Source organism: Haplochromis burtoni, unplaced genomic scaffold (assembly GCF_018398535.1).
Source record: "Haplochromis burtoni strain Fernald_Lab_line unplaced genomic scaffold, NCSU_Asbu1 Contig_156, whole genome shotgun sequence".
Classification (NCBI taxonomy): Eukaryota; Metazoa; Chordata; class Actinopteri; order Cichliformes; family Cichlidae; genus Haplochromis; species Haplochromis burtoni.
In genome coordinates, this window is record NW_024582517.1 from 1366816 (window position 1) to 1380091 (window position 13276).

General features: G+C 41.9%; 1 protein-coding gene across 3 annotated transcripts in view; it reads left to right on the top strand.

Annotated features, from left to right (window-relative positions):
• The window catches only part of bsnb (bassoon (presynaptic cytomatrix protein) b), a 78136-nt gene extending 66843 nt beyond the window's left edge, over positions 1–11293 (top strand). Inside the window, exons 6-13 of one of the 3 annotated variants that reach the window (XM_014336786.2) lie at positions 1716–3801; positions 4165–5012; positions 5328–5439; positions 5543–5689; positions 5850–5905; positions 6152–6263; positions 6863–6988; positions 7972–11293. In XM_014336786.2, coding sequence (XP_014192272.1) covers positions 1716–3801; positions 4165–5012; positions 5328–5439; positions 5543–5689; positions 5850–5890 — 3234 coding nt within the window. In that variant the 3' untranslated portion in view covers positions 5891–5905; positions 6152–6263; positions 6863–6988; positions 7972–11293. Of the gene's footprint in view, positions 1–1715; positions 3802–4164; positions 5013–5327; positions 5440–5542; positions 5690–5849; positions 5906–6151; positions 6264–6862; positions 7065–7971 lie in introns of those variants that run through there. The other 2 variants (XM_014336787.2, XM_014336788.2) reach the window with 2 other exon arrangements.
• The last annotated feature ends 1983 nt before the right edge of the window (positions 11294–13276 follow it).

Here is a 13276-nt window from a genome sequence, read left to right on the forward strand (position 1 = left end):
TTTCTACACTATAAAACTAAAACTTCATTACGTGCACACACACACACACACACACACACACACACACACAGTTTACGCCAACATATGCTGTCAAAGCTGCTTCAGTGCACCTTGGAGTTCATTTTCCAAGGTTGAGATTTTATGGTAAGGATGAACACAATTCTTCCAGAATATTTTCCCTTCATTTGGTGTTTAAAAAAGGGAGGTGGAGAGCGATGTACAACAAACTGGTCGAAAATCAACTCAATTTAGATTTGAAGACTTTTAAAGCCATAGAATATCATCCACATCATTTTCATACTGGTCAAACCTGTCCCATCAGGACAGAAATGCTCCATCAAAGGATAAAGGTGATTATAACAGTTCTTATATTAATTTGCATAACAGAGCCAGTATATCCCCTGACTGCAAGGTCAAAGGTTCAGGCTTTTCCTTTAATATGTGTCCAGGATGTCTCGGATGCTTTGTGTGGACATGGACATGGATAATCACACAGGATCTGGCATTGACAGAGTACCAGAATGATCTCATAAGAGCAGATGGCAAAATCAGAAAAGCTTTTCTGCTACGTCTCCTCCCCTATCTTCTCCATTTATACATTTTTAGTCCGTTTGTCTCTTTCTCTCTCTCTATTTGCCACATTTTCTATTTTTGGCAAACCCTAAAGTTTTGCCACAGGGAGACACAATGTGAAGTAATCCCACCGCTGCCTTGCTCGCTCCCTAATTGTTAGCAGCTGGTCAAAGTAAATTAATATCGCTCTGCATTTAGACCAAGTCTTTTTCATATACATACCTCTAATCTTTAGTGTTAACATTTAATACTCGATTCTCTTGTGGATACTAAAAAAAACCCCTCCATCATGGATCAACGAAGCACAAATGTTTTGTAAGTAAAAGACTAGCATAGATATCTTTTTAAACTGTGTTTTATTTGTTATTTTTCACTGTTCTTACTTGCATGAGGCGCATAAATATTTATGTCTTGTAAAAGAAGTCCAGCCACAGCAACTATCAAAGCAGTAAAGGGAAAATTAGCATTTTTCTGAAAATACATTTGGAGTGAAATCAGCAGACATTTGCTTCATTTTATTCTTCATTTTATTCTCCTTGAAAAGTATGTCTAACCATCATCTGCTTATTTTTACATATACTAAACTGCTAAAACACAGAATTTGTTCAACATTATCTTTCATCAAAAATTTTGTCATTGACCTTTATGGGCCTTAAATTTAGAAAAATTGCTGTTATTTTAAGATAATAGCTTTGTAGACTAATGCTTAGTTCATTACAGTAACAGTGGTTTTAATATTACTGTTTTAATAAACAACATGGTTACATTTGAACATTTTTATGTAGTGTGATGTAGCGTGGTGCTCTGTGTTGACTTTTAGTTCTAAACATTTTATTTAAAATTGTTAACCTGGCATAACATGAAAAATTTCAATTACAATTTCTGGCTTCAGTGGAACGTTTTAATAAAATTAAACCATATTAATTAAAATACTGATGAATTTCAGGCTCTCATAGTACATAGCTCAATTAATGTCAGGGAGTCTGACAAAACACAGGGCTTAATAGTTCTTTGCTTCGGTGTAGAGATGAAGATGTGTGCAGCTTCTCTATGAGTACTAAGTGTACAGTAATGAGTTTAATTTACATAAACACATTCTGTTTATAGCTCCGTGTTTGCTGATGTGTATCTTCTCCTCCTAGCAGATGGCCTCCCTGCAGCAGCAGCAGAACTCTCTGATGAGGAAAATAAAGAGGACTCTCCCCAGCCCCCCTCCAGAGGAGACTCCACTTCCCATTGTTACTCCAGCACAAATGTACAGCTCTCCTGGCATGCACCAGAGGGTCCTTCCAAGACCCGCCCAGGGTGTCACCAAGGCTGGCCTTCTGAGCGAACTAAAAGCTGTGGAACAAGAGTCGTCGAAGCTTCGTAAGCAGCAGGCTGAACTGGAGGAGGAAGAAAAAGAGATTGATGCCAAGCTACGCTATTTGGAGCTAGGCATTACACAACGAAAGGAGACTATGGTGAAAGAGAGAGAGAGGAGAGAATTGGCCTACCTGCGATGTATGGGTGATGCCCGAGACTACATGTCAGACAGCGAGCTCAATAACCTTAGGATGGCAGCTGCAACTGGAACCTTTGACGCTAATGGTTTGCTGACAAGGCCCAGCACTGCCCCACTGAGTCAGTTTACGAATGATCTCACTGCAACTTCCCAGTATCCCTCAACTTCATCTTATATGTCTTATCCATACCCTCAAACATCTACACAGCAACCAGGCTCCACTTACCAACAGATAGGTTTCCAGCCTCCTCAGTACCCTTCATCCTCTGCACCCCAGCCTGGAACATTCCAGCCACATCCCCCACCAGGCCCTGGATATCAGAACCAGGGAACTTATTCCTCACGCATGTATGGCCAGTCCTCTTATCAGACAGACATTGGCATGCAACAGCATGGTCACCAGGGCTTCCATTCACCTGCTCAACCTATGCCAGGACAGAGCCTTCCTTATCCCACTCACAGTTCCTACCAGCCTGGCCTCTCCTATCAGCCCCAGGCTGAGATTCTCACAGTCCATCAAAGACCAAGGCAAACATCTTTGGCTGACCTTGAACAAAAGCTTCCCACCAATTATGAGGTCATCAGCAACCCTGCAGTATCTGTGGCTACATCAGCTCCAGATAGCAGCTATGGTTCAGCTTATGGCAATGCATATGGACAATACCGCCCACCTGAGCCAGGCCTGACTCATTCTGTGGAGAGCCCCACATCTGCTTATGCTACAGATGGTCTCTACACTTCTAACTTAGAGCAGAGTATTCCTAGGAACTATGTCATGATCGATGACATCAGCGAGCTGACAAAAGACAGTGGGCAACCCACAGATGCTCTGGGTCATCCAGTCGGAGGGCGGTATCGCAGTGAGAATGGCCCCGCTCGAGGAAGTGCATATGGCAGGCCAGATGATGAGCCCGTGGACGCTTATGGCAAACCTATAAGTTCCACAGGTTACCAGACCACAGTGGACAGTCGCACTGGCACCACAGTGAGTGGAGGCTCTTCCTATTACTATGATGATTATAAACACTCATCACGCAGCAGCTCTAGCAGCCACAAATTAACTTCCAAGAATCTTGCCCCTGCCGTAGTCTCCTCTAAACGTAGTAAACACAGGAAGCAGGGAATGGAGCAGAAAATTTCAAAATTCTCCCCTATTGAAGAAGCACGGGATGTGGAGTCTGACCTTGCCTCTTACACAATGACAACATCAACGGGGGGTTCCTGTACAGTGGTGTCCAGATCCAAGAAGCTTCAGGATGATGCCACCTACGGGATGAAGAAAAGTGCATACGACCAGCAGAAATATTATGGCACCAGTCGTGAAGGTCTTGAGGAAGAGGACCGCATGTATAGCTCTGGTAGGTCCAGGTCTACAGGATATGGTATGGACAAGATTTCTTCCAGAGATGCCACAGGGCACCGGAGTAAATCGTATGAAAGAGATGCTATGGAGCGATCTCAAAGAAGCAGCCGCAGTGGAAGGCCTCCTATGCGCCAGAATTCAGAAGAGGAGAGCCCGCTCAGTCCGGTTGGAAAGCCTGTCGGCATGGGAAGAAGCTCTGGCATATCAGAAGCCCATGACGTGCGAAACCAGTACGGCTCCAGCCATTCACTTCCAGATGTACAGGACCATCATAAGAAGGACCTGCCCAGGAGTCATGTCTATAAACCAGATGACCCTTATCTTGTAGATGACATGCATTGTGCTGTTTCTGACAGTGAAGGTAACTGGTGCTGAATTATTTGTGCTGTAGTTTGTTCCTCTGTGCTGAAAAGACTGCATGCCAAGTTTGGAGAACATCACCATTTTTATTTTGATTTATTTATTTTTTATTTTTTTTCCTTTGACAAACAATGCCAAAAATGTTTTATATTCATGTTTTGCATGCATAGTTTTATGTATGAGGTGGGCCGTGAATGCTGCTTCTTTTTTTCCCTTTTGTTTTTTTTTTAAACATCTGCATGGCTCTGGAATATGGAGCATGGCTTTACAGATATTTTGCATGTCATCAGTCTGCATGCTACTCCACCCGCCAAAGCAATACCACTGACATTGACTGATCATGTCTGTATTGATTTTTGAAAAGCCTATCATTTGGGTCAAGAGGAGACTGACTGGTTTGAGAAACCACGGGAGGCTCGTTCTGATCGCTCAAGACATCATGGAGGCGGGAGTCACTCGTCCACAGGCAGACGTAGTAAACATACTTACCATGATTACGACGAGCCTCCAGAGGAATATGGTCCACAGGATGAGTACAACCAACGCCACTCATCCTCCACACCACGGGACCACCGTCACCACAGCAGCACCCCTGGCAGACACAGCTCTTCCCGCCACTCCACAGAAGACTCCAGGTCCTCTCGGTCTTCCAGGACACACCCCAAAGACCCATCTGGCCGTTCTGATGGCCGGAGTTCCTCATCTTTACAAAGAAGGAGCGGTGCAGACTCACGTTCTGCCCAGGGAAGCCCTCGGAACTCAGGAGACTTCTCTCGTGACTCCGGTCATCACCATGGCACTGCAGGAAGGAGTCAGAGGGGACAAGGAGATCGCTCAACGTCCCGGAGACAGGATCCCACTGCAACAGGGCCTAAACCACAGCAACAGCAGACCTCTCAGGGCCATTCTGGACAGCAGCGGTCAGGTGGGCAGGACCAGTCGGGGAGGCATCCAGGCTCTGAGCCACTTGATGGTACCCAACATGCTCAGCAGCAGCACCATCAGCAGAATGCACAGCAGCAGCAACAACAACAGCAACAACAGCAGCAGCAGCAGCAGCAACCGCTGCAGCAAGGCCAGATACAAAGCAGTCAGCCTATACCAACAAGTGCAGGGGCTGGACCAGCACAGCAGCAGCCAAAAGCTGGCCAAGCTCCAGCACAGGGACGACAGCCTGGAGTAGGGTCGGCAGCAGGGCAACCACCTGCAGCGGTAAGTAGAGCTACATCTGGCCTTGCTTTCCCCATATACAACAACATACATGTTTTTATGGCGACATATTTTAAGTAGTTGTGTTTTCTAAATAATCCACAGAAGCCTTTTATGATGATATAATAATTATAAGCAGTGAATTGCACTGGTGTGTCCTATTCAGCTTTCAAAAACGGTTCCAAATGCCACTATGGATAAAGCTGTTGTTTGATGCTGTTGCTGAAATGCAAGTGTGAGAACAACGTGACTCACTCAGAAATCCACTCAGTAGTTTCAGTTTCCCCGTACTCAGTATTTGTCTTGATTTTTGTTCAGGCAAAAATGGATACCACGCCTGCAGCAGCTGCCACAGGAATGAAACCTACAGCAGGAATCCCAATAGCACCTCAGCCTACCAAAATAGCCACGCCACCTCTAACAGGCATTGGTACGTCATAGTATCACTGTCAAGATGCCATAACCACCGCCACAGGCAAAAATATGGCACACAGTACATGATGATTTTGATGTTTTGTTGTTGTTGTTTGTAGGCTCCAAGGCTGCCCCCGTTGGGATCGGTAGCAAACCGGGAGGTATAGGCAGCGCTGCAGCAGGCCAGGCACCTGCTGAAGGGGAGAATGTTCTCACCAAAATACTGCAAGGAGGAGCTGCAGAGCAAGCAGGAAAACTGGGAGATGGTACTCTCATTAATACTTTGATTTATTGAAATAGAGCTTTCCTTTAGGTTTAGTTTTGCTATGATATGGTAAAACAGAGAAATTTATTACAGCTAAAACTAAGCTCTTGGATTTTCTTGTTTTTTCATATTTGCCTTCTTCTCTTTTGTCATTCTTGCAGCTTTGTCCGGCCTTGGGAAGAAGTTCACTTCATTCTGGTGAACTGTAGAGAGGAGGGTAATGAAACTGTAGTTCTTAATAAGAGACTTGTTGAAATTATAAAAATGTATACATTTTTGTTGTTTTTCAAGCTGTTATGTTAGAAGCACGGATTGCGTTAGAGAAATGATGACGGGCTGACATCTGTCAACAGAAATGATGGAACACTTCCAAATTTTGAATAGTTACTGCTTAGAAAAGGGAAATATGTGTGGTTATTATTTAACATGTTCATTTTCTTTCTACTGTGCTGCTTTTTTCCAGGGTTTGCAGAGTGGAAATAAGTTGGATTGGTAGCTTTGTACTGGAAAAACCTATGAAACTGCTTTAATACATTTCACTTTTTAGAGGACAGGGAGGAATGCTGAATGCATCAGTGAGTATCTCTACTTTTAGGACAAGTTTGAAAGAGATTTAAAGGGTTTAACGCTCCAATGTATTCATTAATTCTCTGCTTGAAAAAAGGCTGAATAAGAAAATACTTACACATACACTGGCCTCATTGTCTGAATTTTGTTATGTTTAATGTGAGCGTCAACATTTTAACAGTGTATATTTGAAAGGGAATCGTAACAGGTCGACTTTGATTTTTATTTTTTTATTTTTTTGGGACAAAGCACCACTAAGCAGTCGAAAACCACGTCATAATAGTAACTTATTGAAAGATTTGATAATTTTGTATGTAGTAAATGCAGCAGATGTTATGCTATTGATCATTGGTGGTATTTTTTATGCATTTAGGTTTGTGTTTTGGTTTTCTTGGGGTACACCAACACTCCAAGCTGTGAAAACATAAAATGCTGTCTCACTTTGATTAAGGGATTAAGTGTTCTATCAGGGTATATTTACATAGATTAGCATACTCCATGTCTGCATAATGAGAAGACTCAGGTGAAGTGATGACTCATTAAATGTCTTGATTGTATATTTGAACTGATTCGCGGTACCTCTCCTTTACCCCGAATTGCTAAACAGAGGTGGAATCAAAGGATGCCTTGTCAGCACTCAATTCCCCAGACATGGGCGCATGACTGAAGTGGATTAAATAAGGGCGATCGCTTCGTCAGCACAGTGTTACAAGACCTGAGCAGAGGGCTGAAAGTAAGTGGAGGCTTATACAGAACTATGGTCCCAGAATGATGATTGCGAAGACATCTGAGGCCTCATTAGACCAACGGCAAGTCACTTTCACATGCTGCACATCTGTGTTCTTGTGTGTGAATGTATGCCTGTGTTGCTGGTTTAATTAACTTTTCTTTGCATGTGCATTTTTTTTTTTTTACAGTTTTGTTACTGTCCACTTGAAGTTTGTGTAGCAGAGATGATAGGCAGAAACCAAGAGCAAGTGAGGTCTGCACTAGAATAGTTTACCTCCTAACTAAACACACCTCCGATAATCTGGGCCAAGCACACTGGGCTATAATTAGCCAGCGAAAGCTAACTGTGGCGTGGCTTTAGTTGCACACACGCAAAGACACACAGAGACAAGAGCACATGTAGGGACACAGATTCATGACTCATTGTAATTCATTACATGGTAGAATGAACAAATTCTGCTCAATGGAGCAGAATTGCAAAAGTGCAAATAAAGCAGATTTCAAAGCTCGCTTTTTTTCTCTCTTTTGCCTGTGTTAAAACTCACGCAGGGACAAAGTTGAAGTTTATTTGAGTGAAGATCTATCATTTAGCTTTGATTCTGTCTGCTGTCGAGTTTGGATTGATGTCAGCAACCGTGTTGGTCATCTCTGTTGGTTGCCACTCTGAGGAGTCAGAGGGGAAATGTAGAGATAAACCAGACCCAGTGGCTCAGTGAATTACTGCCAGGACCAGCAGGGCTGTGATAGGCTGGAGTGTCATGTGAAGGAGGATGTGGTGGGCAGGCTGCGTCGTGACATGAACAGAAGAAAGAAAGCTTTAATCTCTGTCACTATGTGATTGCTTTTTACAAAAATATGGGTTTTTTTTAAACGTCATTTTTGGTATTTTTCTTTTAACTGTATTGTTTTAATTTAACTAGCATCTGTTGTGCATTAAGGTTTCATTTATTTCTGCCAACATTAACATTTCCATTGTCTCTATTTCAGGTGGATAATGGTCAATAATAATGAGGATGAGGCAAACTGGAAAGAGCAAGTCATGCCTCCCATCCTTTTTTTAAAAAAGAAAAAGTCCTCCTGGGATCTGTGTGACAGTAAAAGCCCCATTAACTGAGGCAGGTGGATATCATAGGGGAAAGTCAGCATGCTCATCCTTGCGTGTCCCTCCTTTGAAGCAGCTCAATGAAGAAAGCCTCACAGCGCCCTCTACAGGGGATTTAATGTGACACCACTCATGTCTTTCAAGGATACTTGATTCTACTTTGATGCCTTCAGAGTATTTTCATGCAAAACATGGTGGAAAATCAAGAAAAAGAAGTCAGATTTCATAGGTTTTACCTTGTACCAAAGAGACCAATCTTAGCCCTAAAAGGCACCACATACCTGGAGCAGAACCTGCATATCACGACAATGACGACCAACCTGATGACGCCACTAAAACTCTTCAAGGCTTGGTTTCTCTGATCTCTACAGTACATTCCAGTATAGGGAAAATGACCCTGTCTTTGAATGTGTTTTTATTTGTCTTTTATTTTGTTGTTGTTTCAGTGTCTACAGAATGCATTGTGTAAACGTGGACATGAGAATGCACGCACAAATGAAAAACTGCAAAAAAGAAAAAAAAAAAGCCCATATCAATACTTTTTCACCACCTCGAAGATGCCGCTAGTCATTAGCTGTAGGTTTTTAGGGAAGGGAAATTACTACCGGTGTGCCCACATGTGTGAGATTCACACGGATGAGAGGACCAAATGAAAGAATGGCCACGGCTCTTTATTAGCCATCACAAAGCCATCGTTGTAGTCAGCCCCAGAGCATTCTGGGACTTTATCCTTTTCATTGATTTGGCTCATCTTTTAGTTTCTTTTCACTTTTTTTTTGCCTGATATATTCACTGAATGGAAGAGCCTTATTCGGTACGTTTTTACTTGTATACCTCATATGTTTGAAAACGTTCATATTGTCATGCATTTGTTTTTACACTGTATACTACTGTATGTACATAAGACAAAACAAGAGATATAATTATGTAAATTTGTTGTTTTGTGTATTTAATGAATCACTTTTCTGTGACTTTTTTTGTTATGTGGTTTACTTTGGTAAAACTTTTTATTTATATTATCTATTTTTCACTTTGTATTTATTTGAATCTCTGTTTTCTCGCATCAAACTAATTTGCTTATTCATTTTTAAAAGCAATAGCATGCAGAAAATGCTATATAGCACATAAATGTAGTTTATAGTAGTGAAGGGTATTATCAGACACTTCTGTCAATAACTAGCCGTAATACAATTTGTCAGAGGGTTTACAATCACAGTACCGTGTACAAACATGCATGGTATATGCAGACGCATAAGAGCATGCAGACAGGTACGAACACACTCTCACTTTCTCTTTCTGTCTTTCTCTCACTTTCTCTTTCTCTCTCTACCAATTTCCTGCAAACACACGCACACACATACTGCACACGTTACACACTTTGCATCCCTGTTACACTTCAGAGCCAAGGGTAATTGAGTTCTCTCCAAATAGACCTGTTAACCTCCTGCTGATTGATGAGGTTACCAATAAACCAACGAGATGATCTCACTAACAAGCTGGGGCCACTGCCTCTATTTGTACAAAGACGCACACGTACACACATGCGGACACACACACAAACACACACCTACACTCACAGACAGATACAGGAGAGGATGAAAGCAATTATCAATTCAAATGTTCTATGCAATGACTCATTTTGAACCTGGAAGTGATTCAGCCTAAAACAGTTTATTATCATCACTGTACTCACAAGAAAACAAGAGAATTATGAACTACGAAAGCAGAAAAAAAAAGTACTGAAAACGTTTTTACTTAGCAACTTGTCTGTATGAATTTGAATATTGAACTAGAGTTCTTCTTGTTTGTTTTTTTGTTTTTGTTTTCTGTGGCATGTTTTGACCCCTCACTCCCCGCATGGGGGACTTGTTGCCAAAGGGTAAACTGTGTTAGACTGTCGGTTTTATGAATGTCCACCATCATGTTGCTTTGAAGCATGGGTTTGCTTGGCTTTGTCTGGCTGTTCGTAAGCCCTCATTCAGTTTTTGTGCGTTTTGGCTGACCTGGGCTCCTCAGTGTTTGGCTTGCAGTGACTGTCTGTGCTGCTATAAAACCTGTGATACAGATGGTCAGCACTCCTCATTAATATGTGTCAATGTACATATTGGGTGTCAGTATAACCTGTAAGGATGAATGGAATGCTTCTATCAGATATTTCATTGTTGATTAACCCACTCAGCAGCCAAGCCATTGGAAAGGTGCATGATTAGAAACTATATTCTTGGAAGTTGTACCTGAATTTAAAAAAGGAAAAAAGGAAAAAAAAAGGTAAGGCATGATTTCACCGAGGTTTGCCTAACAAACCTTGACGTTCACAGGCCAACGTAGAGAATAACAATGAGTAAAATGTTCAGCCAGTCATTCACTAATCAGGGCATGTCATTTTGAAAGCACAAGCCTGACTGGCAGCACTCGATGCTTGATGAAACACAGGAATATCGAGGTTGCGTGACAGTGCCTCTCTCTGAACAACGTTAATACTTGCATAAAAACACGGTGAGGAGCGACGGCGAGGCGCATGATACTAAACAGAACATTATTAACAGAAGGGCAGACGGGCACGTTCTCACATTCTTACTGTAAATATAAAGTCATTCTTCTGTACAGCTTTTGAGTTTCGAGTACGGCTGTCATGTGCATCCCCATGCCGTATTTGCTGCCAACTTTTGTGTATAAAAAGAATATTTATTATCACAATAATGAGGATGATGACGATGAAACTAATGATGACGATGATCATTATTACTGCATAAGCATAGTGTATGTGGCTGACTTGTATTGACTGTTTACAACAGTGGAACAAACCTTGTATTCAGAAACATATCCAGTCTCTGTGGAGTTTCTATACATATTGTATTTGTTAAACGAGGAGAAAAAAAAACCCTCCGTGGCAATTGCAGAGCAGAATGCCTTTGTCAGACTATCAGGAGGTCTTTAGTTTGGTGGGTGTGATCCGCGAGGTGACGAAGGGAAGCAACGGGAAAAAAAGGAAACTAAAAATTTGGAAAAATGTCATTCACTGTTGTAAGTGCAATGGGCAAAATGTCAGTCGTGTATCCATTGTGAAACCTTGTGTTTTATTCAGTGTATTCCTGTAAGCAGAGTAAAAATTTTGGTGCATCATGTCAAGTAATGTGATTAATGAAAATATTGACCCTGCAATTTCCAAATGGAGAAAAGAATAAAAAGAAAAGGAGTATATTGTGATTTCTGTCTGGGGTCTCTGTGTGAGTATGTGCATGTGAGACACCGATATAGACTCATAGTTGTAGGCAAGTTTTGCGGTAGGTTTGCTGCCAGCCAGGAGAGGAAAAGATCAAGAATAAGACCCTCGAAGGCAATGATACTGTTCAGATGAGACTAGGCTTTACATGCTGAGGCAGGGATGACTTATCCCGGTGTGGGTGGTAGAGGGGAAGGATCAGCGTGAAGTGGAGCGTTTGCCAATGCATAGGGAGAGATGGAGGTGTGAGTGTGTGAGTATTCGTGACTGAGTCTGCACATGTGTGCATGTCAGAACAAACCGATTACAGTTCCTATCGTTGCTAACGTGTGCCCTTGTCACGTGTCGTCTGCGTGGTTTGAAGGATGCAACATGATGAAGATCCTGATTTTTATTCATGATATTCTCATTGAGATTGAAGAATGTACCTTTTAATAACAAATATTCTTGGAGATACTGCTGGATTTAAAATTTGTTAAGAAAACTATGAAAAGGATGGTCTGTGTTTCATATGCACATTGTGCCAGATATTTACCTGAAACCTGAGAAACCAGGTTGATCTGTGTGTCCTGGCTTTTTGTCATCCATGTAATAATAATTCACTGTTTATTTCAATTCTGCTTACACGTATAATGTGTCCTCACCTGCAACACTGTTTGACTTACTGGTCCTCCAAATAGGCTTTGAAGTTGCAGTGCATTCAAGTTGCTGAATTGTGCTTGAATTGATGGCGGTGCAGTACAATAGTGTACTACTCTACAATGTGCTGAATTGCCCATCACCTTACTATAAAACACCACCCACTGAACAGCTTGCCATACCACACAGTAAGAAATCAACACCCACATTTCCTAATCTTGACTGCCCTCAACTGGTGTGATAGAGAATTGGAGTCAATGTAATTTTATTTTTAATGTAAGATGCACACAGTAAAAATAAATAAAATGTGCACTTGTGGATAAGCTCTTTATGATGTTGTTAAAATATTCATTTTAAGTACAGGGCTGTAGAAGGAGCAAGGAGGAACAGGAGAATGAACTCCAATGGACTGTTCGTGTGCACGTTTCTGACCAAACTGTAAGAAAGTTACAGCCTTGAGGTGACTGCTGTAGTGATTTGGTACTATATAAATAAAATTGAATTGAATTGAATTGAAAGTTCCACATGATTACTGAAAAAAATCGTGATGAGACCTGTGCTCACAGCCCAGCATCACGCAGCTCAACTGGCATACGCCAGAGTACACCAGAACTGACAGGTCTGCCATTGGCGCCTTGTTCAGATGAGAGCAGGTTCACACTGAGCATGTGTGACAGGCGTTACAGAGTGTGGACATGACGTGGCAAATGTTATGCTGCCTGCAACATCATGTGTGAAGAGAACGGGACACCAGTGGTGCACCTGCCAGCTCTAATGCTCTTGGATGAATACCAATTGAGCTTTACCTTGCCTGGCTGTGAGCACAGGTCCCAGTAAAGGACAGCGAGCCCTCATGGCACCTTCTCTTTCTGACAGTTTGGCCAGAAGGAGAAAATTGATTCACATCAGCTTCTGCTGCCCGGCTGAACAGATCGATATCCCTGAATGTCTAACCGACTTTGTTGATAATCAAGTGTTAACTTTATTTTTTTGAGCAGTACTTTATAACTTAGAGTTTGGAGAGGCAGATAGAAATAATGTATTCGTGCATTTGAAGTGTTTAATCATCACACTTCAGGGGTTATTTCTGAATAGAAAAGCAAGAGAATAGCTTAAAAATAATAATATAACCAACTGGAACCCTCTAAATGCAAAACAGGATGAAACCTTGAACTCATCCTTCAGTGCTACGCCCTTGATGCTAATCCTGACTCAGAGGTAGTCAATTATAACTGTGCTGGACTGCATAGTCAAAGACTACACTGGGATGTGAAAGGATTAAACTGAATTTGCACCCGACTTTACAGGCAAAAAGGTCAATGATTTGT